The sequence below is a fragment of the Rhizomucor pusillus genome, assembly GCF_041956525.1.
Source record: "Rhizomucor pusillus strain CBS 183.67 unplaced genomic scaffold VTP01scaffold_4, whole genome shotgun sequence".
Lineage (NCBI taxonomy): Eukaryota > Fungi > Mucoromycota > Mucoromycetes > Mucorales > Lichtheimiaceae > Rhizomucor > Rhizomucor pusillus.
The window spans coordinates 642,797-666,364 of NW_027192146.1; the positions used below are offsets into that span (position 1 = coordinate 642,797).

A 23,568-nucleotide genomic window follows, 5' to 3' on the forward strand; every position below is an offset into this window, starting at 1 on the left:
GAACCAGCATACACGTGACATGTAGCACACTATTGTTTTAATGCCAATGCTACTATGAATTATGGTACGCAAGTACAATAGATTCTTTCCTTAGGTACGATTGCTGTACTTTCTAGCATTTTACAACCAAACGACTGAATACAAAATTGGTAATATTGTATCATTTGCGTTCTCCATACCTGTGCCTTTACAGTTGCGGCTTTATCGTCTGTAGTAGCATTTGCAGGAAAACCCTATATTGTTTGTAATCTTACGGAGATAAACCATAATATCATCAACCAATGTTAACAATTTTGCAATCTTCCAGCATGCATAAAAGCTATTGAAACCCTAGAGCATAAGCAAATGCTCCATCGTATGTTCCAGACACGTTATTCACTGTTGCATTTGTCATATTTGTCATCCGAAAGTTCTCCGCTGTTCATGTACGTGGACTGGCCACATGGAACGATCATCGTTAATAGATCAATTTTGGCAGCTTTGTTACACAGGAACTTTGATATACAAACGGAATATCTGTATGGGTTTGGTGCTCGCATTTCTTATTACGAGAAGATATTTCATCCAAGTCGTCTTGAAAACAACTGACGGTGTAATTACGTAAACGTCCGCTTGTTCGGGGTTTGCCTGCCAAAGTCAGATAAACCTCGTATTTAAGGTTGCGTGTTACATTCATCAGCTTGCTATCATACATGTCTCTTACATTCGTTGTTACCGGAGCTTCTCGAGGTCTTGGTCTTGAATTTGTCAAGCAATTGTCTGCAAAGGGACACACAGTTTTCGCTTGTGCGCGCTCTCCCGAGAAGTCTGAAAAGTTGCAGGAGCTCGTAAAAAGCAATAACTGTATCCACGCTGTTCCTCTCGACACCATTGATGCTAACTCTATTAAGGCAAGTATCATAACATGGACAGCACAGAATGCCATGACATGAATAATGTACTGATGAACGCGTGTGTGTGTGCATGGATACAGGCTGCCTCCGGTAAGATCGCCGAGCTGGCTCCAGAAGGTGTTGACGTTTTGATTAATAATTCTGGCATTGCATCAAAACGAGAGCACACCGCCCTTAACACGCAAGTATTCTCTTTACAGATAATACATGAAAAGATCTCCCTTCTAATATACTAGCTTTTCTTATTTCAGTCCTGGGTCTGAATACATACAAGTCTTTGAGACCAATGTTGTTGGCACGTCGAATGTCACACAAGCATTGCTTCCTCTTCTTCGCAAGAAGCAAACTAGGCGCATCATTAATATCTCGTCTATCTTGGGCTCCTGCGCGAACACAACTGCATCCTCCGTTGCAGCTGTAAGTTTTAATAGAATGTCTGGGACCACTGGAAAAAAGTATAGCTTACTAACTCATACTACCATCAGTATCGCGTCTCCAAGGCAGCCGAAAACATGTTGACTAGATGCTTTGCTGGCACGCTAGCTGAAGAGAACTTTATCGTCATTGCCATGCACCCCGGATGGGTACAGACAGATATGGGTGGCGAAAAGGCTCCTGTCACCCCTGAGCAATCAATCAGCGGTATGATTCAAGTTATTGATAGTGCTACTACCAAAAAGAATGGAGCATACTTGGACTACCAAGGCCAGAAATTGGAATGGTAATATAGAACGAATGAATATAGTTAATTTCAAAGTTAGATAGGATATATAAGATCTCTACGCTCTGCAAAGAGAACGTAATAATGATGGTAATAAGGGATCATACAATGTCTTTTTTCTTAGCAAGCACATCCACTTGCTTCTGAGTTCGAGCTGCTCAAGTTGACTTTTTGCACTGCGGAAAAACAACCCTGGATCAGTATATGCATTGTGCTCCAAAGAGACGGTCAACTTACTTTGATCCTTTTGATCATCATTTTCATTATTAATACCGGGCAACGCCTGAGCGATCTTTCTAAACAATGTCTTGACCTGCAGGCACACAAAAAAGTAAGCAACCTTTCTGTACACTGTAGAACCACCCGTCCTCCTACATTGTGTCCTGCTTTGGCGCTAGTTTCGATAAACATAGTATTCAACTCCTTGGCACGCTTTTCACCTTCCTCTGGTGTCACTTCTCTGAGAAGAATTAAGAGCAAGTTAGACCGGTTTAGATGACAAAAAAAAGCTCAGCAATCTTCATCTGCTACCTTTTTTCGTTCAAGTCCGTCTTGTTGCCGACAAGTACCACAATGGCTTCGTTGCCTCGTTCTGCACGTACATCCTCGATCCATCGAGTTGTGTTCAAGAAGGATTCACGGTCTGTCAGTGTTGTGGTGAGCCATCAGGTATATAAAGTTGAGGAAAATTTGGTACACTCACTGGCGATATCATAAACGATTACTGCTACAGAAGAGTCGCGGATGTAGCTCGGAATCAAGCTACGAAAGCGTTCCTGTATCGAGATTGATTTCTGTCAAGCTTTCATACACGAAAAGACACTTCGGAAGCAGTCGCTGTACCTGTCCAGCGGTATCCCACAGCTGCAGGCGTACAGTCTTGTCTTCCAGATACATGGTTTTTGACAAAAAGTCGATACCAATGGTAGCCTTATGATTGCTGTTGAGTACTGCTAGTCGTCCCACCGACTTTTACAATGCTCGGTTATACCTGGTAAGTATTGTCAAAGGTATCATACATGAACCGGGTAATGAGCGAAGTCTTTCCGACTGAATCAGCAGCGCTTTAGCAAGTTCATTTCAACAAGCGCAATTGTACGGCCAGAGGGCAACTTACCGCTCTGTTCGCCCAGGAATACAAGTTTATACTTTCTCAAAGGGCTGCTGTACTCGGGACTGGCCATATCTGGTGACTAGGGTATATCTTTTAAAGGTACGAGCAAGTGGAAGGGGAAAGCGGAGAAGTTTTCCAGAGGCCGGGCGGGGATGCTGCCTTTGTGTGATCACGCGGGCAGCATTTCTTGCTGCTGGTGCCAAACTTTAAGTACTTCTTTTCTTTTTCCTCTGGTTTCACAGACCGGTTCCAAAACTGGGCCTATCAATACGGTCTTGGGAAGGCCACCGTGGCCGTAAAAGAGACGTTGCTACATTTGATCTCCCTTTTTTAAAAGTTGTAAAAGAGGGATTGTAGCGATTGATAGATCGGGTCACGCTCCATGGAAGTCAAAGGGACGCATCTGGATGCACATCGGATGCGTGGCTTGAGGCTACACATGCATCATGGGATAGGTTTGCAAGTGTGTAAAAAATGATGTTCACTTTGACATGTCTACAAGTTTTACAAGATAAAGAAGATGGCAGCAACGGCTATAAGCATATGTATATCGAGAGATAAAGGGGAAGAAAGATAAATGCTTGTAGGAATGAACGTAGTAGACGAGTGACAGGAAAATAGAAGAAAGAAACAGAGGTATTGTAGGGTAACTGGATTTAATGGGAGCTGTTTGCAGCCGCTGATTTTCTTGCAGCATATGCCTCGTTTGCCCATTTAGCCATATCGACTTGGACGTTTTCGTATTTTTTGATGAATGGATGCTCTAAAAGCTCAGCGTATGTGGGCCGTTTGCTGGGATCTTTATGCAAACTACAAAGCCAGTCAGTGAGTAGATTAATCTAGTAAGTTATTAGATAAGGATCTTACCAGGCGGCGATAAAGTCACAGGCTTCTACAGAAAAGTGCTCTGGAAGTGTTGGTGGCTCTTCATCTACGATGGCCTTGAGCTGAGCAAACATATTGTCATACGTATAAGGATATTTGCCACCAGCCATTTCTACAAGCGACAAGCCAAGGGACCACACGTCGGACGACACCGTGTACGTGTTCGCCGCCTTGATACGTTCCGGCTATCAGGAACCTGTGTTAGCAAGACACTTGTCCCCTGGAGACTAAGCTTAGCCAAGGACTTACAGCCATGTAACTCTGGCATCCAATATTCGTTTTTGCTAACGAACGGTCTAGTTGGCCAGATACACCAAAGTCGCAAAGCTTCACCTGGCCTCGACGATTGGCGAGAACATTGGTAGGTTTCACATCTGACGGCGAAAAATTAGAATCAGGGACACTTTTTAGAGAAAAAGGAAAGAGTGTGCAGTTACCTCTATGAATAATGGAAAGTTCGTCTTTGAGGAACTTTAGACCCTTGACCATCTATGCACCAATCATTGAGTACGCGTAGCCCCCGATATGGTAGCAGCCCGCTTCCCAACGCACCGAAGTGGCAATCTTTGCCAATACGTCCTCTGGGACACCGTCGCCGTACAATTTATCGAGCGAGCCACAATCCATATACTCCATACAGTAGTAAACACATGACTCTATGAAGAATGCACCGTAGAACTCGACAATGTAATCGCTCGTGCTCTTGTGAAGGATATCCAGTTCCATCAGGATTTGATGAAGCTTCGTTTCATCTAGTTCGAGTCGAATTTCCTTTTGGCCCCACAAAGCGTTTGTCAGTCTTCCTAAAGGAGGGCAAAGTGTTTGCTTTCTGTTTACCTTCATGGCCATCACTACGTTTGTAACTCTGTGATATGCCTTTTGTACCGTGCCGTATTGTCCTTTTCCGAGTTCTTCCTGCAAGACTAAATCGTCCATTTTGATAGTAAAACTGCTGCCGTTGCTAAAGTCGACGCCATCAGCGTGAATGATTGCCTTGCCAGCAAAATTAAGTTTGCCGGAGGGATCGCTAAACAAGGTCAATAAATATGCGCAGCCCCAACGAACAGATTGTCATGTTCAAACATACACGTATTTCGAAAAGTTCGAGAATGGCGTCTGATCCTGTATACCAAGTTGGGACAATTTAAGCTTTGGTTTGTTGTTTTGTGGTCCATTGTTTCGTAGATGCGGTGGAGGCCCAGGTCGGCCAGCCATGGGCGGCAGAGGCGAGCGACTCATAGGCGGCAATACGGAACGATTTATGCGAGGTGGACCGGTGACAGGACCCATAGGCCGCTGTGCTTCCTGGCCTCGACGTCTCAAGGTCTCGGCCTCGTTGAGCGACATTTTCGAAAATGATTTGTCGAGATCCAGTTTGCAAAAGAGACAAGTACGGAGAAAAATGTGGGTTTTCCCCTTCAAGAACGAACGGGCGCCAACCTCGTTTTAAAAATTCAATCCCTCTCCAAAGGGGAGCATATCCGGTTGGCGGAGACTGTTGCTTGGAATCCCAACGGTCCCCACCCCCGCCATATCATTATTCAATCAATAAGATCCCACTCTCGAAATGACAAACAACATATGCACATATAGTACATTATAAATGGACGAGAACCAGCATCTGTAATTCTGCAAAAGTACACAATGTAATATGCGTGTCTACAATACACTCCCACGGTGCATCAACTACACTTTTTCCAAGAATTAATGTCGCTGCAATTCGTCGTTTTGGTGTATAAATGTATTATAAAATTTCACAAAATGCGACATTACTTTCTGGAAAGAGTGTATTTCCCGCCAGTGCAAAAGCATTGAGCTGTATTCGCGGTATTTTATGCAGCTCGCCGTTGCCATCTTGCATCGTGCATAGTTGTTCGTGACACTGTAGGCATAACAGCCAATTCCCTGCGCAGCATCCGAAGAATTGATTGCTGACCGAGTGATGTGGCCCCATGAATACATCTGCTGAAAGGCAAAATGTCACGGGTACCGCTCTATTCTCCGTTGCACCATGACTTTTTTTGCAAATGAAAAAAGCTGTTTCCAAAGTTTAATCAGGACTTCCAAAGGGAAAGATGGAGAATAGAAAAGAAATAGTTTAAATCATTAAGATACTCGACATGTCTAATGTAATAATTCTTAAATGCTATCTGGATGAGCTGACTCTGCCTTTTCTTGCGGCTTCTGCTCTGTGCCTTTCGTCTCACTGCCAGTAGGTCCCGAACCCGGATTTGCGGATGGCGCTTGTTGTTGTTGTTGCTGCTGCTGCTGCGGTGGCTGTTGTTTCTTGAGTCCCAATGTCTTATCAACCGCATCGAGATTTTGGACGACAGCGTTATTGGCTTTTAGAAAGAAGGCTTCAGCGTGACCTACATGTTGGACGTAGGTATCCTTGAGTCCCGGCGCTTCTTTAGTGTCTCGTTTTTCAGCCACAGTCTGATCAATTGGCTGCAACGTCATATCACCGTTTCGAGGGCCGTTTCTCTCGAGGCTACCGCCTCGAACGCGGTCCGCGAGTTCACCTTTGTTCAACGGTGCACCCTGTCCATCCTTGGCATTGAGGGCTACAGCGAAGACAGCACCGAAAATCAGGACCGATGAAACAAAGAAACGCATGGATTGTGAAAAGAATGAAAAACGAAGAATACAGAGCAAAAATACCTCCCAGACAGCTTCTTATTTAAACAGGCTGCCGTCAGAGAGACATAGATGACCCCTTTTCTGTACGTCTCTGAATTTCTACTCCTTGTCTGCAACCTTTAGGGCGGTATATTCATTATGCATAATAAGGGGTTACAGATGCGAAACATATGCTCATATAGTCAATTACTGTGACACGCGATAGTTTCATTCTAGTGCCACGCCATATCCAGAAAAACTATACGTTTGTAAGCGTTCTATCATCATTCTCCTCGTTTGGATTGAACAAATGCAAAGTGTGATCCCGAGAAGAGGCCGTTCACATCTCAGCAGCAGGAATCTAAGGAGCCCGTGTACTTAAAGTACCATGTGACGCAGGATAGTGATAGCTAAGCATGCAGCGTAACGGAGCAGTTGGTAGTAACCATGACTTTACATTAGATTACGGACATATATAGGTAATGAAGTTTCTACAGATAGAATTGCTTTACATCGGAAATACCGAAAGACTCGCTGCACGTTGGACATCGTCGTTGTCGGGTTTCCAGGCGAGCATCTATACATTCTTTACAGAAGGTATGCATGCATCTTGCCAACAACCTTGTCCTAAAGTTCGTACGACAAGCACTGCATTTTAACAGGGCCTAACAAAGGAATTGAGGATTTTACGAGGTGGGTTGGGAGGATGATCACTTGACTTACCCGTAACTCTTCACACTCCTCTGCTAGTTGCTCTTCAGCAGGGTTTTCACCCTGTGTTATTTGATCCCAGGTTTTCTGCATTTTTGCATATTCTTCTTCTACTCCTTGCCGCAAGTGTTTCTCCTCATCCAATGCTTGTGTTTTATCATCCAATGTTTTCTGAAGCTAAGGAGATTGTCCGGTCAGTAAATTGCAAAAGTTTAGGCACGTTAGTGGACACATACATGGAGAACATAGGCTTCATAGCTGTCAAGTTCCACGCGCATCTCGCTACATTGATACTGCAAATCACACACATCTACTCTCCGCTGTTCCACAGCTTTCGTCGTCTCTCGCACTTCCTTCTCTTTGTCCACCTATCGGCACAAATCAGTTATCTCCTAGGACTGCTATTCCAAGTCTGCGTGATCTTTTACCAATTGTGCTTCCAAATTTTTCTCTCGTTCTTCAAGCTGCTTTAGATGCTCAAGTTGCTGGTCACTCGTCTTCCGTAACGCCTCGACATTGGCCATTTGCTTATCTCTTGCCGATTTCAATGACGCAAAAGTATGCGCAAACTTTGCTTTCTGTAATATGATCATTCGTGAGCTTTCTTTTTCAAATCATAGAACCAGCAAAAGCAACTTACTTCTGCCTGGAGTCGAGCTTTCTGCTCCTTCTTCCTGGCAATTTCCTTATCCAAGTTGGAACCTTGTGAATCAAGCTTCGCATATATAGCCGTTACGCGGTCGATTTGTTGCAATAATTGATTTTCATTCTGCAAGCAAGACTAAATAAACCAAACATCGCTGCAAACTTGATCTGCAAAATTTACCTGCTCGTAGAATTGGACCATTAAAGACAGCTTTTGAAACTCGGAGGCATTCTGATCCACTTTGGTAACCAGAGATTGAATATTCCTTCGCAGCTCAGAAACCGGTTCGTCGCCTTGTTTTAGCCACACATCGAGTTGCCTTTGCAGTATATCCATGTTCTGTGCTGATTTTTCCAAATTAGATTCCTTGCCTAGAATATCAATCGCGGATCTGATATCACTTCATAATATCTGAGTACAGCCTGAAGCCATGAAGATTCTACAGTCTGGTACCTACCGCAGCTTATTATCTAATTCTGATAGCTCCGATATTTTCTGAGTTAACGATCCAGCCATATTACGCTTATTGCTGTTCAATTCATTTCGTAATTCTGACAGCTGAGCATCCAGTTCCGTGATACGCTCCTAGTAGGATTTTTCATAAGCAACATCTCAGAATCGAGAAAGCAAAAGAAGATACCTGTTCTTTCATTGCCGACAAGGTGCTTTCTTCATGCAATTCCTTTTCTCGCTTCCGTTTTGACATTTGGGTATTGACGGTACTTAAAAAATCATCGCGTTGCTTTCGAATGCGTGTCAGATCGCTTTCCAATCGACGTATTTCCGTTTCCATTGCTGTACTCTGGTTTGCTTTTTCTGACTTGGCCGTATCCAAAAGGTTCCTCCTTTCTGAAGATAACGAGTCGTATTCTCCTTCAAGTTTTATCTTTTTTTCTCCAAAATAATTTGACCGGCACTTGTATAATTCTAAAGAGAGTTGGAGTAGTTTAAAGTACTCTGTTGCCATTAAACGCTCCTCGCTCAAACTCGAGAATTCGCTTCGTAGGCGATCCAGATTATCTGCTAACGATTGTCTCTCTTCTTTTAAATCTTCAAGCTCCTTTTTCCGCGCTTCCACAATAAGCTGATGTTCTGCAAGTTGTGCTTTTGCAGCCTGCTCCGCGAGCATTTCCGACTAGACGATGGTTTGTCAGTATTGGGAATGCACGCTGTCTTGTTACTACATACTTCAGAGCTATCTTTGCTCGGCTTCTTCTCATCGTCTGAAGGTTTTGAGGTTGCCGGTGATTGCGCGCGGTTCGCTGATTGGAATCCGGTCATGTCTCCTCCTGCTAGAGATGCCGATGCCATGCTCTCCGCTCGGTCGTATCGCCGTTCAGCTTGCATTAATTTTTCCATGCATTCATCCACTGCATTTTGCGATTGCTCCAATTTGTCTTCAGCCGACTTTATATCTTTACTCAATTGCTCCACGTATTCAGCAAGGGAGTCGAGTTCGCTGTGCATATAGGAGGTCAATGTCTTATTTCGATGAGCTGATGATCGAAGATCCATCATTTCGTCTCGCATCCATGTTTTTAATACATTTTGATCTGCTCGATACTTAGTACAATGTGCTGCTACTGCTAACTAATCTGCACATACCTCCATCTCGCTCAAGTACCTGTTGTACTTGAACAGCTTTCGAGTCCCATAACTGTATAGATTCAATTAACTGCGATGCCGTCATTCTCGTTTCTGTTTGCAGCTGTTCCAATTTTGCATCGTTTGCATCTGGTAACTCGGAAGAATAATCACCAGTATCCAGATCAAGAAAAATCTTGGTTGTATACAAGCAATCAAGACGAAGCTAAAGACATCCCATATTCAGCATGAATATCCTTAGTCGCGATGCAGTGTATTCCACCATACCATACGCAACTGCGCTCTGAGAACTCGGATCCTAGCTTCAACGGCATCCCTGCTCTGTTCCGCAGAACTCGCCATTTTCTCATACTTCAATGCTTCATCCTAAATACAGCACTTAGCATTGAATGAAACATCAAAGCTACGCCAAGTTTCCTTTGTCATACCTTTGCTTTGTGCATATGACGAAGAAGTGCTGCTTTAGAAAGCCTTGCATGATCAAGCTACGATTTCCAGTTAGCAATCGAAATTCTTCAGAACTCTTTTAGAATCTTGGACTTCTAGTCAGCTTACAAAGACATTTTCTTCTTCTTCCATCGCGATTTCAGAGTTACCAGCTACTTGGGCGCTGGATTCAACATTCAAGGAAACGCTTCCATTTGCAGTGAATCGCTTCTTCAATGGGGGTCTAGATGGCTGTGGCGCGTCTGAACCCTCCGCGCTTGTCTCAAAGTTTTCAGCCCAACGACGTTTCTTGTCCAAAGGTGGCGATGTGGACATTTGTACATTGACAAGAAAAGAACAGGGAGAATTGCGGAGTTTATCAGCACGCAACATGTTTTCATCTATTCTATGTGATGGGCAAAGAAATGAAGGACATGTGGAAAAAAAGGACAATGACATATATTAAATTAAATCAAATTGTGCTTTTGGTCTAAGTTTCTCTTTTTTTTACTTGCTGTTTTCGTAAGCGGCCTCGTGAGCCTTCTGGGCACGGCCCGAAGGATCCTCAGGGCAGCCCCAGTCTGCACGGGGGATCCATCGAACAACGCTGGCAGTGCATGCTTCTTGTGGGAACCATGCTTCGAACATGGCACGGTACATGTATGCTTCTTTGGTAGTAGGAGTGTCTTTGGGCCATCTCTCAGCTGCATTGGCAAACTCTTCATCGGATACCTTTGTCAAGCTAACTTCCTTGAGGGTATCGATCCAGCTGTAACCAACACCATCAGAGAATTGCTCCTTCTGTCTCCAAAGGATGTTGTGTGGCAGATATGGCTTAACGCCAGGCTCGTCAGAGGTATCGAACGCCTTGCGCAAAATGTACTTTTCCATGCGACCTTCAGCGAGGTTAGGACGCTTGTCCTTGGGATCAATGTTCATGGCAATTTCCAAGAGACCCTTGTCAAGGAAAGGTACACGGGCTTCAAGACCCCAGGCCATGGTGGCCTTGTTGGCACGCAAGCAGTCAGCATAGTGCAAGTTCTTGACACGAGTCACAGTTTCGGCATGGAAAGATGCATCATCGGGTGCAGAGTGGAAATAAAGGTAGCCACCAAAGACTTCGTCAGCACCTTCACCAGACAAAACCATCTTGACACCCATAGCCTTGATCTTGCGAGAGAGCAGGTACATAGGCGTGGATGCACGAATGGTGGTAACATCGTAAGTTTCCAAATGGTAAATTACATCGCTAACTGCATCCAAAGCTTCCTGGATGGTAAAAGTATATTCGTGATGGATGGTGTTGAGATGCTTTGCAACTTCGCGTGCGGCGATCAAATCGGGCGAACCCGGAAGACCGATGGAGAAGGAGTGAAGACGAGGCCAAAGAGTAGGACCGCCTGCAGTTGGAAATACAAAGTCTTAAAAACGGCTTGACGTATATAATAGATTATCCTGACTTACTTTCATCAAATCGATCGTCATCGTTGTATTGGCTGATAGCACCGGAAGCGATCTTCTCGGTTTCACGGGCCGCAATCGAGGCAATAAGACTTGAATCCAAACCACCAGACAGGAGCACACCATATGGAACTTCAGCCATCAATCTCTTGCGCACTGCACGCTCCAAAGTCTCGCGCAACAGCTTGTAGTCAACTGGGTTAGAAGGCACGCGATCGCCGTCCCACCAGGTAGGGTTGAACCAACGAGTTGTTTCGCCAGTCTCAGAGTCGTAAACGTGGCCGGGAGGGAATGCAAGGATCTTGTCGCAGTCTTCGTTAAGCGACTTCAATTCGGAAGCAAAGTACACAGTACCGGGCATCTGGGAGTTCCAGCCGTAGTATAAAGTAGTAATACCGATGGGGTCACGGGCGGCAATAATACGGTTGCGCTTAACATCCAGAAGAACAAACGAGAACATGCCATCCAACTGTTGTACAAGCTCCTTGTCCATCTCTTTGTACTAATTATCAATCAATTAATATCTACCTGCAATCATATCAATTGTTTCAATGATATGGCTTACCATGTGCATAATTACTTCACAGTCAGAGTGAGTCTTGAAGACATGCTTTTCCTTAAGGTTATGTCGAAGTTGCTTATGGTTGTAAATTTCGCCGTTGACGCACAAAACTAAAGATTCATCGTCGCTGACAAGAGGTTGAGCGCCAGTATCTGCAATAAAACGCGAAAATGCTTAGCCGAGCGAAACCTTTGATCGCAAGTTGAGATTTTCACCTACCTACGCCAACAATGGCGAGACGTTCGTGGCTAAGAATGTGGTTGCCAGTGGTGAAGCAGCCAGACCAATCGGGACCACGATGTCTGATTCTGTTTGCAAGAAAGAGAGACACACCAACGTCAGATCTGATTGAGGCTTTCCAGCAGCAGAAAAAATTTTCAGGGCTTACTTTTTTGACAGGTAGAGGGCGCGTTGGCGATAGCTCTCAATATCGCCCTGGTAGTTGTATACAGCAAAGATACCACACATAATGTGAGTGAGTAAAACAGGAGAAAGATGGAATTTTTTTCAGGTTCCGGGTCGCCGTTGAAAGACTTCTTTATCGCAAATCTAAATTCAAATTCGGATCAAATCCTTTGCTCCAATGCTCATCCATCGGCCTTTCAAACTTTTTTCTCCACTTTTCCCTGTTTTCCAAGCTTGAATAATTCTTGGTCTCTCAGGACATCCTCAAGCTGTTAAGTATGCTCGATGAATGTCCAAATATATATTTATTCTTTACTATTACAACTATGATTACCACAGAGATCTAAGACTGAAGTTTGCGATCCACAAATTTGGATGACACCTCAGCCAGTCAAATGAGTCACCTGGTGACTCACGGCAAGTTCTTTCCTTAAATGGGTTAAGCTCAAATCCGATCGCAGGTTTCCCCAGAAACCGCATTTGGGTGGGACCCACAGCAGGCGGGAGAACAAGTACTTGAAACAAAGGATCATTACAGAAAGGTTAAGATTGATAGGTCTCATCGATTTTGACAGCAGTTTTATATAGTGGACGTAACTGCCTGGCTTTGCTCATGTGCGTATCGAATTGGCTAGGGTGACGGGATACAGAGAAGCACAACCTCCAAAAGGTGACTTATGGTATATGTCAAAAAGCTACCATGCGCTGGATGCTGTGCAACCTAGATAACAAAAGAATGAAACGAATTATTGTGTGATATGCCATTACCAACACGTTCCTTGGCAGAGCTCACAAGCTCTCCACAAGAACTGTGCTTCGACTTGATAAGACCTTAAGAAACATATTAAAGTATTGCTCAGTTGACACCAGTTACAGATCTAGGGAACATGGAATAGAGAAATGCTTATATATGTTATCCTTCTGAGTGTAAAAAGCGCATTCGGTTCCTATACGTATATTGTTTGTTAACCATAACTGCACCCTTATGCACACAGAAGTACAGTGACTTGCCTATCTTGCCACTGATGGTTTCGTCCATCTATCAATGTGCATAATCTTCGGATCAGCGAAATATCTACATAATGATATCGGTAATCTTCATTAATGATAGTTTCAAAACAGAAAGGTTATGGAACACTGTAGAGTTTATAGACATTTAGCAATATGTACGGAAGGAAAAGCTAGGAATATCAGGGAAGCGTTGCAGAGTCCAATGCATCCTAAGAAGGAAGTTGTTACATGTACAACATTGCTGATTAATCTCATAAGTGATTTCTGAAGAATATGATAACTGGAAATAGATGTTGCGACGCTGGCATGCAAAACTTTATGTACCGGGTTCATTCTCATGTGTATATGTACAGAAAACATTGACATCCACAGTATGTTGTATCGAGTTTCGAGTTTGAAAGATACCGAGACCAATTACACAAGGGCTGTTTTTCCATCCTTGCTGCTCCTTATTCTCATCTTCAAATATAGCGTCTAACTAGTACGGCTTCAGCAACTGGTTATGATATAATTCTTCTTCATGCACATCAAAACCAGCTTTGACCAATGTATTGTATGTAATTAAAAGTTACTACTAATATAAGCTGCATATACAGTTCGATGCCCTTGAGTTTACCCATTGTTAACAGAAGTAATTTGTTGGCCTCGTGCTTGCTTTAGAGTCTAACCTTTACACACCGTAACTGTAGAACATCATTGCCTTGTCGCCTCATCCCGGAATCTTCGATACGCGGCTATACCTCTCGTACTGCTAGGACTATCAGTACTGAGCTATGTAACACACTCTGTCGGCATATCGTTCATTATAAATAACTAAGGCACTGCTTTTTGTTATCATCAGTTTCTCCACAATCTTACATTCTGTGATAAGAAATGAACAACATTGAAGGTCTTTCATAGTTGTTGCCGAGCATCCATTACGGATGACTAGGATCAAGTTAAGATAGAGCAGTATGGCAAATTTTATAGAGAACAAAGTACTAGACGGATCGAAGCACTCCTGAAATTGAATGCAATTGTAGGTTCGCTTTTCACGTTACAGTAGAACGGAGCATGCAAAAGCAAGTTTACTTATTTATAATTTTTACGGGAAAGTGGTAGGTGAGCTTGAAGTGGAATAAGTCAAAGGTTTCCCTTAGGCGGATCCGACGAGGATATTGTTGATAGGAATGTGGATAAGCTGAAATCAATGCATCGGTACCTTTAGATATACCTGATCGCATCTCAATCGTTGGCAAAATACTGACCTTCACAAAGTAGCCCAAAGCACCAAGCGCAGCAAAACCCATAGCGACTGCCTGCGTGATTCTGAGGAATTCTGCATGTGGCAAGAGGATTGGCAGTTAGCAATCTGCACCGACGCGTTTGTATCATCACCTCATCGTACCCTTCTGATCAGGTTTTCGGCATCGGTTGATAAAGTGATAACCATCCTTGAGAAATTGGCGAGGCATCTCGACGAACTCCTGGACCTGATCCTTGACGTTTTCTGCGCTGGTCGACATTGTACAAGTATATATGGGCTGTAAAGTAGCAGTGAAAGGTGAGAGGTGGAACCGAAAAACCAGCAGACCAATCCCAGCAAGCCAACCCTTTTGACTTTTGAAAGGCAGACAGCAGACTGAACATTTCTCCAGTTTTCTCCAATGTCCGGTCGTAACGAACACGGTCAAAAGAATGAAATCGAAGACGGCGAGATTAACGATGATTACGTTGTTTCACAGACTAGAAAGGAGCTGAAGGGAGATGAAGAGCGACACAGCTATAAGTACCCTGAAGCAAGTGACGGTAAATCCATTGAAAACTCTACACACACGAATAACCGGTCCCCACATGAAGGAGCGCGCAAGCGTAGCCGTCAATCCTTTGATGATTACTCTGTTGACGACGATTTTGCGGAATATGAGCGTTTAGCGCGCCGAAGACAACAGCGATCAGACAGTGAAGACAGTTGCTCGAGAGATAGGGGTTACGACGGTCGGTATCCCTCGCGGTCGAGGTCCAGATCCAGCCATCGTGATCACAGCAGAGATTATCGCAGAGACTTTCGCCGTAGCCGATCACCTTATTCCGGTAGCGATTATCGTCATAGTCGAAGAAGTACGCCAAGATCTAGATCCCGGGATCGTAGTGTATATAATGGTCGAGATAGACGCTCACGCAGATACAGTCGCAGTTATTCCCGAGACGGCGAAAAATTACGCAGAAGCCGTAGCCCTCCACCGCGGCATAGGTCAAAGATCGTGGAACGCAGATCCGTTGAACGTCCATCATCATACGAAGATCGCCCAGATCTCTCCACAAAGGCTGTGGATGTGGCTCAGACTGCAGATACCCAGACCACTCAATCTGAAAGAATTGCTGTTTCTGAAACCAGGTATGTATATTTGGCGCATATTTAGCGGATGTAAGTAAAAGTTAACATTATATATACAGCAGTAGAGAAGCTCCCAAAAAGAATGAGGTGCCGAAAGAGGAAGAAAATGCTGAAGCTGAAATCGATTTTGAGATTGTGGACGAACAAGAGAAGCAAAAAGAAGAAGAACGCTTAATTGAAGAACGAAGGAAACGAAGAAAGATGATTTTAGAGAGATACAAGAGTAATGAATCTAAAGCTCCGCAGCAGAGTAGCATACAAGATACAAACGGACAAGGTAATGTTTAGGTTTAAACAAGCATTTACTCCGCAATAACTCATGCATTGATAGAAATTTCGCAAGTCTCTGATGATGTTTCCGACAAGGAAAAGAAAGCAAGGAGCAACGGGCAGGGGGCATCGATAAGTCCTACAACTGTCAAAGAAAGTGGCACTGGCTCACCGGATGCTCTATCTGCAGCTGATTATGATCCTTCTAAAGACCGTATCGCAGATGACGATCGACAGAAAGCATATCGAAAAGTGGAAAATGCGGAGAAGGACCGACTATTGAAGAGCAAAGATGAACAGGAGAAAGTTGCAGATGGAGTCGACAGCCAGGCTGATATGGCAGCGTCTGATTACAAGGAAATTGATAATCAACGAGAGCAGCAGCCAAAGCAACCTAAGGTCATTGACATGTTTGCGGAGGATCTTGACATATTTGCAACTGCTGAAATTGCAGATCCAAATGCTTTGCTGGTACCAAACACTGTACCTGTGGTTGACTCGAATCCCGGTCTCTTAGACAATTGGGACGATCCAGAAGGCTACTACAGTAAGTGATACTTGGTATTCTAGATTGCAATGGTCTAAGTGTATTTGTAGATGTACGCATTGGTGAACGTCTTGATAACCGCTACGTCACTTTAGCGAATCTTGGCCGCGGTGTTTTCAGTGCTGTTGTTAAAGCGAAAGATACACAGACAAACGATGAAGTTGCAATCAAGATTATACGAAATAATGAGACAATGTATGCATTTATCGTTAGGTGTTCATGGGCCGTCGCTCACAAATGCTTTTAGGTACAAAGCCGGCATGAAAGAGCTGGGATTCCTTCGCAAGTTGATGGAAGCAGATCCCGAGAATAAGAAACACGTAATACGATTATTACGGCATTTCGAGTATCGGAACCATTTATGTCTTGTATTCGAAAGCTTGGGGTAAATCGAAAGTAATGGGCGCTTTTGAATGCAATCAATCTAATTTGAAATATTATACAGTATGAACCTTCGAGACGTTCTAAAGAAGTTTGGCAAAGATGTTGGTATAAGTATCAAGGCAGTGAGGATATATGCTCAGCAACTTTTCCTGAGTCTCTCGCTCTTGAGGCGATGCAACATCTTGCATGCAGACATAAAGCCTGACAACATTTTGGTATCAGATTCCAAAAATACGTTGAAGTTATGTGATCTGGGATCAGCATCAGATGCCAGTGAGAATGAAATTACGCCATACTTGGTGTCACGTTTCTATCGTGCACCTGAAATCAGTACGTATTATCATTTGGGCCTGCAAGGAAATAGCCAATGGTAACTAACTAAATAAATATAGTCATAGGGCTCCCTTACGATTTTGCGATTGATGTGTGGTCAGCGGCGTGTACACTCTACGAGCTTTTTACGGGCAAGATCCTCTTCCCTGGTCGTAGCAATAATCAAATGCTCAAACACATCATGGAAGTGAAAGGCAGATTTCCAAACAAAATGATTCGAAAAGGGCAATTTGGCCATCAGCACTTTGACGAAGACAATAACTTTATTTCAATAGAGTTTGATCGGATCTCGAATAAGGTATGCATTGCATGGTTTGCGTCTAGGATTACTATTAATCAACGGGTCAAAATACAGGAATATGTAAAGAAGATGACACTCGCCAAGCCAACGAGGGATATCAAGAGTAGGATCATGGCTGCTTCTTCTGCCGGTGTGACGGAAGAAGAGGGTCGCTTAATTCTCGCATTTATTGATTTTCTTGACAAATGTCTGGCTCTAAGTCCCGAGAAACGCATGACTCCTAAAGAAGCCCTTGCACATCCTTTCATCACTGGCAAAGTTTGAAGAATAAAATCTTATTTTAAATAGTGACTGATCTGAATATTTATAACTTCGAGAAGATACTCCAAAATGCTTCCCCGCATCATAGTCTGACGCCGGAGAGCTGACTCGATGATTATGTCGCGAGCTTACAGAAAGAGTTATGCTTCATCGACAACAGACACATTATTATAAACACCCAGCGAGCTTTGTATGTTGTTCAACGGCATCAGGAGTCGATAAAGCATGCTTATAATGAAGGAAAGCATTTTGCAAAGTCATGCTGTTATAGCAAACTCCTTGCATTTGCGTGGGGGGGTAGCTGAGAAACTTCTGCATGGAAGAAGAAGCGTCATGACGAAACGTCTCCGACTCATCGACGTAACCGACGCGTTTCTTTTCCGAACTAAATCAAATGGCTGACGTGGAACAATTCGTTGAGAAACTCATTAACGAGAACAAGATTGTTGTCTTCTCCAAGAGCTACTGCCGTAAGTGTGATCATATTGATCCTAGCATGAGGGAAAAATAAGCAGTTCCTAACGGCGTGACTGCAGCTTACTGCCGCAGAGCAAAGCAGTTGTTGCAGCAACTCGGCGAAAAGTTCTATGTCATTGAGCTTGACGAAGTTGGTGAGTTCCCTTCATTCACTACCTAGTCGTTCGGGGTAGACTAAGACTTTTCGATAGACAACGGTGCCGCGATCCAAGACTACTTGGCAAAGAAGACAGGCCAACGTACCGTCCCGAACATTTTCATTAAGCAACAACACGTGGGAGGATGCGATGACTTGTTTACAGCAAATTCAAACGGAAAACTGCAACAACTCTTGGCTGATTAATAATAAATACGCTTGATAAGGATTTTATCCTGATGTCTCTAAAACGGGATCATGTTACACTTTTCGCGCGTTCCTTTTTGGTTGGCTGGGGCGGTTGCTTAATAAGAACGGCATTGTGTACAGAAGCAATGGAAAGGGGCCGTGCAATGTGCACCTCTCGCATCCCTTTTGAGTCACTGACGAGAATTTGGGGTATTCGGTAATTATCCTTTATTTGAGGCCTCAGTGAGCTAAGCAAAATAACGAACATTACTTGAATGATGATCAAAGTTTTTCTACTTGTAGTCTCCTGAGCAAATTATATTGAGAGATATATCATAGGCAACTATTGCGTTTGCTGTGGTAGTCAACTATCGTTCTCGATTAATTACGAGGAGTGACAACAGGGTTTTCTTCTTGGAAAGCATACGAACACAACAGTAGTCTGGGCACCACGATGTCAATAAGCGTAATATTCTAAAAGGATTTGTCCTAACCAGCAAATATGTAAACAGGAATATCTCATCAAATAAAAAGGAAATTATGAACAAAAGTAACAGTGTCGAGGCATGAACTGTTGTAGTAGCCCTGAAAATCTTAAATTTCAAAGGGAGATGTAAGACGCAAAGGTGCGAGGTCCGACCCAGTGCTCATGGTAGAAGCACCCACGGATCAGCACAGATGATAGAATGGAGGACTATCGTGACCTGCTATATTTGCTAAAGGAAGTAGGTTCCCAGAAAAGGTGGTGGCGCGCCTGTAAAGTCTGCGGATACGCAAGCGAAGTGGCAAAGAGAGGTGCTTACCAAAAATGTACGAACGATGGCTCGCGAGCTTGAAAAGGAAGGAGGAGGAGGGTCACAGATCCCCACCGGCGTAACGTCCGCAGTCATGTCCGCGGGCAAGTGTTTCGGGTTCTCTCCTTTGCGCAGCTGTGTGTGTCTCCTTCTTTCTTTAGAAATCTTGCTCAAAGCACTTGCAGCTGCCCATTCTCCATGTGAACCCAAAGTAGATCTTTTGACCTTCCGCCTTGTTTTAATTTTATCATTCATTCTTTTACGTATACGCGTTGTACGATAGGGATCAGCTACCTCTGTAGGCTTCAAACGCTGAGTAGTGCGGAGCGAGATGTCTGTTATGTCTCAAGACGGAGTAACGCTTTGCATGCTTCTAGAAATGTTCTAGTCGCAAAAAAAACTCCAAGGTGGCAAGATCGGCTGCCCAACACTGTGAAACGGAAATCTTAAAATCCACAGTAGCCAATTACGCTAAAAGGTGGGCAGCGGCTTCGGTACAAAAAGGACCGGGATCAGACAATGTATCCTGACACACACCTTCTCCTCTTCCTCTTTCCCTGCATTTACTTCTTCATCGTTTCCATCTCTTTAACTTGAAAAACAAATGGACCATCAATATAGTCCGTTCAGCAGCGCCAGCAATCTGCATGTATCTTCCTTTTCAGATCTCCACATGAAACCTTACGATCCGACGACATTATCCATTGACCTGACGCAACAAAACCTGGTTTATTCTGTATATGAGGATTATTACTTGAATCAATTTGGTACCTTCATGGCACCACAGGAGCATCCAGTACTGCAAGCTCAATATCCTGGCAACGGTTTACCCACTCCGGAACAGCAATTTGCTGTCCTAGCTCAGTCAACGGGTGCATTTACCTCAGCACCTGCTTACCAAGATGCTGCAATGACTCCACCTTCAGAACCCAATACAACCCTGAACGACATGCAGGATTATTGCTCTTCTACATCTTCTGAATCACTTCCTCCATCTTCACCCGATACTCGATCAGCGTCACCTGTCAAAAACAAAAAGAACGGCCGCCGTGTCGCCCAGGATTTACCTTACGCACCAAGCTTGATAAACTTGGACCTAAATACTACCCGTCGACGAACAGCCAAAGGCAGCAAAGCTACCGACGTTTCCAACAGCAAACCGGCAGCATCGTTCCTGTGCGACTATCCTGGATGCAACAAAGCTTTCACACGCCCATACAACCTCAAATCACATCGGCGCACTCACACACTCGAGCGGCCGTTTGCTTGCGAGTACTGTCCTACAAGATTCGCACGACAGCATGATTGTAATCGCCACGAGAAACTGCATTTTGGCATCAAACCATACGTATGTGAGCACTGTCACAAGGCGTTCGCGCGACAGGATGCCCTCAGTAGGCATCAAAAACCAAATACAAGTCGAGCCGGGACAGGTTCAGCCGTGCCCTGCGCAAGCATTGGCCCGAGAACCCGGGTTACCAAGCGTGTCAAGAAATCGACAACGTGAAGTAAAGCTAACAAAAAAAAGAACGTGCAATCCTTCCATTTTATGTAAATTATCACCTATCTCACTATCTTCACACGTACCCGCGTTTCCTACTTTTCATTTCCTATTATTCTAACTAGATGTGCCTTACGTATATGCTCTTGCTTTTCCATCACTCCAATCAATGTTCATTGTTCCCGTCTATGCTGTCCTATCCCCTTTTGCATATATTTTCAACACTGCAGCAATAAATACATGCAGATCTGTGACAATAAGAAGATTAGAGTTTGTGGTGGTAACAAATTGCGTCGAGGTGCGAGCGAGCGAACGATCACGGATGACTTGATGAGCCAGCCTCAAATTGGATTTAGGATTCGCTTGTTTATCGCGCCATCTTTGCGAGGGTGCAACTGGGGTACCGTGTACAAATAGAGCAAAGATCGTCTGCATGGGGGACAGCCGGGTTCGCAATTTAAGATTGATGGTCATACCAGATCAGACTATTTTTTCAATGTTTGCTGGGTAGGGATGGGCGCGCGAGAGCGCATCATAAAAGCGCGGATCAGGAATTTGAGACCGAACATGCATTTGAACCCAATTGCACTAAGAACTTTTTTTAGCTTTCGCGCGCCCAGATGTCCGATTTTCCTGTATCGCCAAATGCTTAATCCAACATTGAGCAGCACGTCATGGCATCGCCCCACCCCCAGGGAGGGATTGGAAACCATCATCGGATGAACATGCAGCAATTATCTGAAAGGAGAGACGCAATTAACCCAGTAAAGTTTACAATGAACAAATTTTTCGAGACAACTTTTTCTATTATGTCGATCTGTCTCCGTGATCCGCTTGCTTCATTTCTGAAATCTGCAGTGGCATCTTGAATTTAAATGGGCGTTACTGTACTTTGTTACATCTGATGCTCAATAATCTTAAACTTGCGCAGCTTCTTTTCACTTGACAATCGACGAATACTCGATAAGACTGATCCGTCTTCGTAAAATTTACAACTGCACTTTCCTGTCTTGGGAGCGACGAGGGGCCGTGCGTGGCATCAGGATAAAGGTACTACCGACGCGTTGATAAATATCCAGAAACCTGAAAGATGCATACGTGTGTCCCATATTATGGTCAACTGTGACGATAGGATAAGCTACGCTAATGACCCTAACGAATCCATGTGTACGTGTCACAATCAGTCTCCGTCGTTAGGCCTTTGGCCCTCCACGCTGCAAGAATGAGTTACAGAGCAGCGCCAACCACAAATAGTAGACAATCGGGTTGCCTCCCATGGTCCTTGGATACGCAAGTTGTATCATCCTATAGCAATCCAATCGGATACACCGACGTTCAGACTGCAGTCGGTGCCGCACGCCAATAAATATGTGAGGATGAGATGCGTCGCTAAAGGCACTACGACTGCCTGAAACCTTTCATCTATAAACCTATGGCAACTGCTTCCAAAGATCACTGGTCGGCTGAAGACTATAAACACCATGCCTCGTTTGTGCCCAAGTTAGGTTCCATCATTCTCGAGATGCTGAATGCCCAACCGGATGAGCGTATTCTCGACTTTGGCTGCGGCGACGGTATTTTGACTGCCGAACTTGCCAAGCGATGCAAGTCAGTCGTCGGCATAGACTCCAGCCGAGTCATGATCGATAAGGCTAAGCAATCGTTTCCTGGTGACGGGAATATTGAATATCACGTTGCCGATGGACAAGAGCTAGCATTGTGGTTTCAGGAAACTGGACAGCAACCATTTGATGCCGTGTTTAGCAATGCAGGTACAAACATGCATAATCGTTCCATGGGGTCCTGGACAAAGCTGACTGTGTATGTGTTTTCTAAACATTCGTTTAAAGCGCTACATTGGATGAAAGAACCGATCAGGGCGATTCAGAGTGTCCGCCATGTCCTCAAACGCAACGGTCGGTTTGTTGCCGAGGCTGGAGCATTTTTGAACTGTGCAGGTATATCTAATATCTGCTTGCTCATCATGTGGAGAAGCTACATCTTGTTTTTGCTTGTAGATGTGCACAATGCATTGATAGCTGCTTTGAATCGTCGCGGTCTTGACGGTAAAGGCATCTCTCCCTGGTATTTCCCATCTACGGAAGCATACAGCAGATTGCTTGAGGAGAACGGATTCAAGGTAGTGAAAATGGAATCTGTACCGCGACCAACTCAACTTCCTTCAGACATTGCTGGGTGGATACGAACATTTGGATTTAACTTTTTGGATGTCCTCAAGAACGAAGAAGAACGCGAGCAAATGATCCAAGAAGTCGTCGAGTACCTTCGACCTGGGTGCCAACGGGAAGATGGGACGTGGTTCATCATGTATGTGCGTTTGAGATTTATTGCTCGCAAGGAATAAAGACACATATGCGTTTACTATCAAAATGCACGCAAAGTCTGACTCACATGATCATCAATTGCAAGTTGTTCTTCCCTATTTTGCCAAGTTGAGCTTTCACCAGTTCCCACCTTCTCCAGAGCCGTTTTATGCTGAAAAAGCTAAAGAAAAAATTCTCTGTGAAGCCAAGAAAAAGTGTCAAAACCCAACAGCTCACTGTCGGCGATCGTGAATCGTTCAAGTCAGTTCGGTTTTCTCAACATTCAGAAGTTGCCTTCACGTACGACAATGAAGAGTACGATCGACGATCGTCATTCAGTACTATCGTTGATAACAAGACCGCAGACTGGTTGAAAACAGGCGTCAAAGAAGAGATAGACGACAATGGCGAGTTGTCAAGTCTCGCTTTCGATGAAGAAGTCTTGAAGAACACACGATATAATCGCAGACAAACCCATCACAGCATTGCTGTTATTGTTGCTTACCGTGCCATCAGATAATATGTATCACAATATAATTCTATGACATTTTTATTATGATCCTTCTTGGCTTTTTTTTCAGTTCGTTGCTTATGCCGAGAAAGGATATGATACAA

General features: G+C 44.1%; 11 protein-coding genes across 11 annotated transcripts; 5 read left to right on the top strand and 6 right to left on the bottom strand.

Moving 5' to 3' along the window:
* Positions 1–692: 692 nt before the first annotated feature.
* On the top strand, positions 693–1,618 carry VTP01DRAFT_7555 (uncharacterized protein; the record flags this gene model as incomplete). The annotated part of the gene is made up of 4 exons (XM_069386579.1): positions 693–890; positions 974–1,074; positions 1,145–1,310; positions 1,379–1,618. 4 exons carry the CDS (start codon positions 693–695, stop codon positions 1,616–1,618), a joined length of 705 nt encoding a protein of 234 aa, XP_069242020.1.
* A 116-nt stretch (positions 1,619–1,734) lies between these two features.
* On the bottom strand, positions 1,735–2,798 carry VTP01DRAFT_7556 (uncharacterized protein; the record flags this gene model as incomplete). Its single annotated transcript, XM_069386580.1, has 8 exons — positions 1,735–1,790; positions 1,852–1,927; positions 1,990–2,074; positions 2,146–2,257; positions 2,318–2,390; positions 2,458–2,544; positions 2,606–2,664; positions 2,732–2,798. 8 exons carry the CDS (start codon positions 2,796–2,798, stop codon positions 1,735–1,737), a joined length of 615 nt encoding a protein of 204 aa, XP_069242021.1.
* A 586-nt stretch (positions 2,799–3,384) lies between these two features.
* VTP01DRAFT_7557 (uncharacterized protein) lies at positions 3,385–4,960 on the bottom strand (the record flags this gene model as incomplete). Its single annotated transcript, XM_069386581.1, has 7 exons — positions 3,385–3,538; positions 3,596–3,798; positions 3,863–3,987; positions 4,051–4,102; positions 4,166–4,384; positions 4,451–4,640; positions 4,701–4,960. 7 exons carry the CDS (start codon positions 4,958–4,960, stop codon positions 3,385–3,387), a joined length of 1,203 nt encoding a protein of 400 aa, XP_069242022.1.
* Positions 4,961–5,752: 792 nt separating this feature from the next.
* On the bottom strand, positions 5,753–6,229 carry VTP01DRAFT_7558 (uncharacterized protein; the record flags this gene model as incomplete). The annotated part of the gene is made up of 1 exon (XM_069386582.1): positions 5,753–6,229. One exon carries the CDS (start codon positions 6,227–6,229, stop codon positions 5,753–5,755), a length of 477 nt encoding a protein of 158 aa, XP_069242023.1.
* Positions 6,230–6,723: 494 nt separating this feature from the next.
* Positions 6,724–9,956, bottom strand: VTP01DRAFT_7559 (uncharacterized protein; the record flags this gene model as incomplete). The annotated part of the gene is made up of 13 exons (XM_069386583.1): positions 6,724–6,897; positions 6,956–7,120; positions 7,180–7,311; positions 7,372–7,521; positions 7,584–7,712; positions 7,770–7,989; positions 8,047–8,174; positions 8,230–8,724; positions 8,778–9,142; positions 9,195–9,399; positions 9,462–9,560; positions 9,623–9,679; positions 9,750–9,956. 13 exons carry the CDS (start codon positions 9,954–9,956, stop codon positions 6,724–6,726), a joined length of 2,526 nt encoding a protein of 841 aa, XP_069242024.1.
* Positions 9,957–10,127: 171 nt separating this feature from the next.
* On the bottom strand, positions 10,128–12,111 carry VTP01DRAFT_7560 (uncharacterized protein; the record flags this gene model as incomplete). Its single annotated transcript, XM_069386585.1, has 5 exons — positions 10,128–11,020; positions 11,085–11,583; positions 11,647–11,795; positions 11,863–11,951; positions 12,032–12,111. The coding sequence occupies 5 exons, from the start codon at positions 12,109–12,111 to the stop codon at positions 10,128–10,130; spliced, it is 1,710 nt and encodes a 569-aa protein (XP_069242025.1).
* A 2,083-nt stretch (positions 12,112–14,194) lies between these two features.
* VTP01DRAFT_7561 (uncharacterized protein) lies at positions 14,195–14,564 on the bottom strand (the record flags this gene model as incomplete). Its single annotated transcript, XM_069386586.1, has 3 exons — positions 14,195–14,239; positions 14,307–14,377; positions 14,447–14,564. The coding sequence occupies 3 exons, from the start codon at positions 14,562–14,564 to the stop codon at positions 14,195–14,197; spliced, it is 234 nt and encodes a 77-aa protein (XP_069242026.1).
* Positions 14,565–14,705: 141 nt separating this feature from the next.
* Positions 14,706–17,535, top strand: VTP01DRAFT_7562 (uncharacterized protein; the record flags this gene model as incomplete). The annotated part of the gene is made up of 8 exons (XM_069386587.1): positions 14,706–15,436; positions 15,496–15,713; positions 15,768–16,253; positions 16,304–16,448; positions 16,501–16,638; positions 16,699–16,967; positions 17,030–17,268; positions 17,326–17,535. 8 exons carry the CDS (start codon positions 14,706–14,708, stop codon positions 17,533–17,535), a joined length of 2,436 nt encoding a protein of 811 aa, XP_069242027.1.
* A 391-nt stretch (positions 17,536–17,926) lies between these two features.
* VTP01DRAFT_7563 (uncharacterized protein) lies at positions 17,927–18,352 on the top strand (the record flags this gene model as incomplete). The annotated part of the gene is made up of 3 exons (XM_069386588.1): positions 17,927–18,002; positions 18,069–18,143; positions 18,201–18,352. 3 exons carry the CDS (start codon positions 17,927–17,929, stop codon positions 18,350–18,352), a joined length of 303 nt encoding a protein of 100 aa, XP_069242028.1.
* Positions 18,353–19,732: 1,380 nt separating this feature from the next.
* On the top strand, positions 19,733–20,635 carry VTP01DRAFT_7564 (uncharacterized protein; the record flags this gene model as incomplete). The annotated part of the gene is made up of 1 exon (XM_069386589.1): positions 19,733–20,635. The coding sequence occupies one exon, from the start codon at positions 19,733–19,735 to the stop codon at positions 20,633–20,635; it is 903 nt and encodes a 300-aa protein (XP_069242029.1).
* Positions 20,636–22,061: 1,426 nt separating this feature from the next.
* On the top strand, positions 22,062–23,473 carry VTP01DRAFT_7565 (uncharacterized protein; the record flags this gene model as incomplete). The annotated part of the gene is made up of 4 exons (XM_069386590.1): positions 22,062–22,401; positions 22,480–22,587; positions 22,648–22,957; positions 23,098–23,473. The coding sequence occupies 4 exons, from the start codon at positions 22,062–22,064 to the stop codon at positions 23,471–23,473; spliced, it is 1,134 nt and encodes a 377-aa protein (XP_069242030.1).
* Between the last annotated feature and the right edge of the window lie 95 nt (positions 23,474–23,568).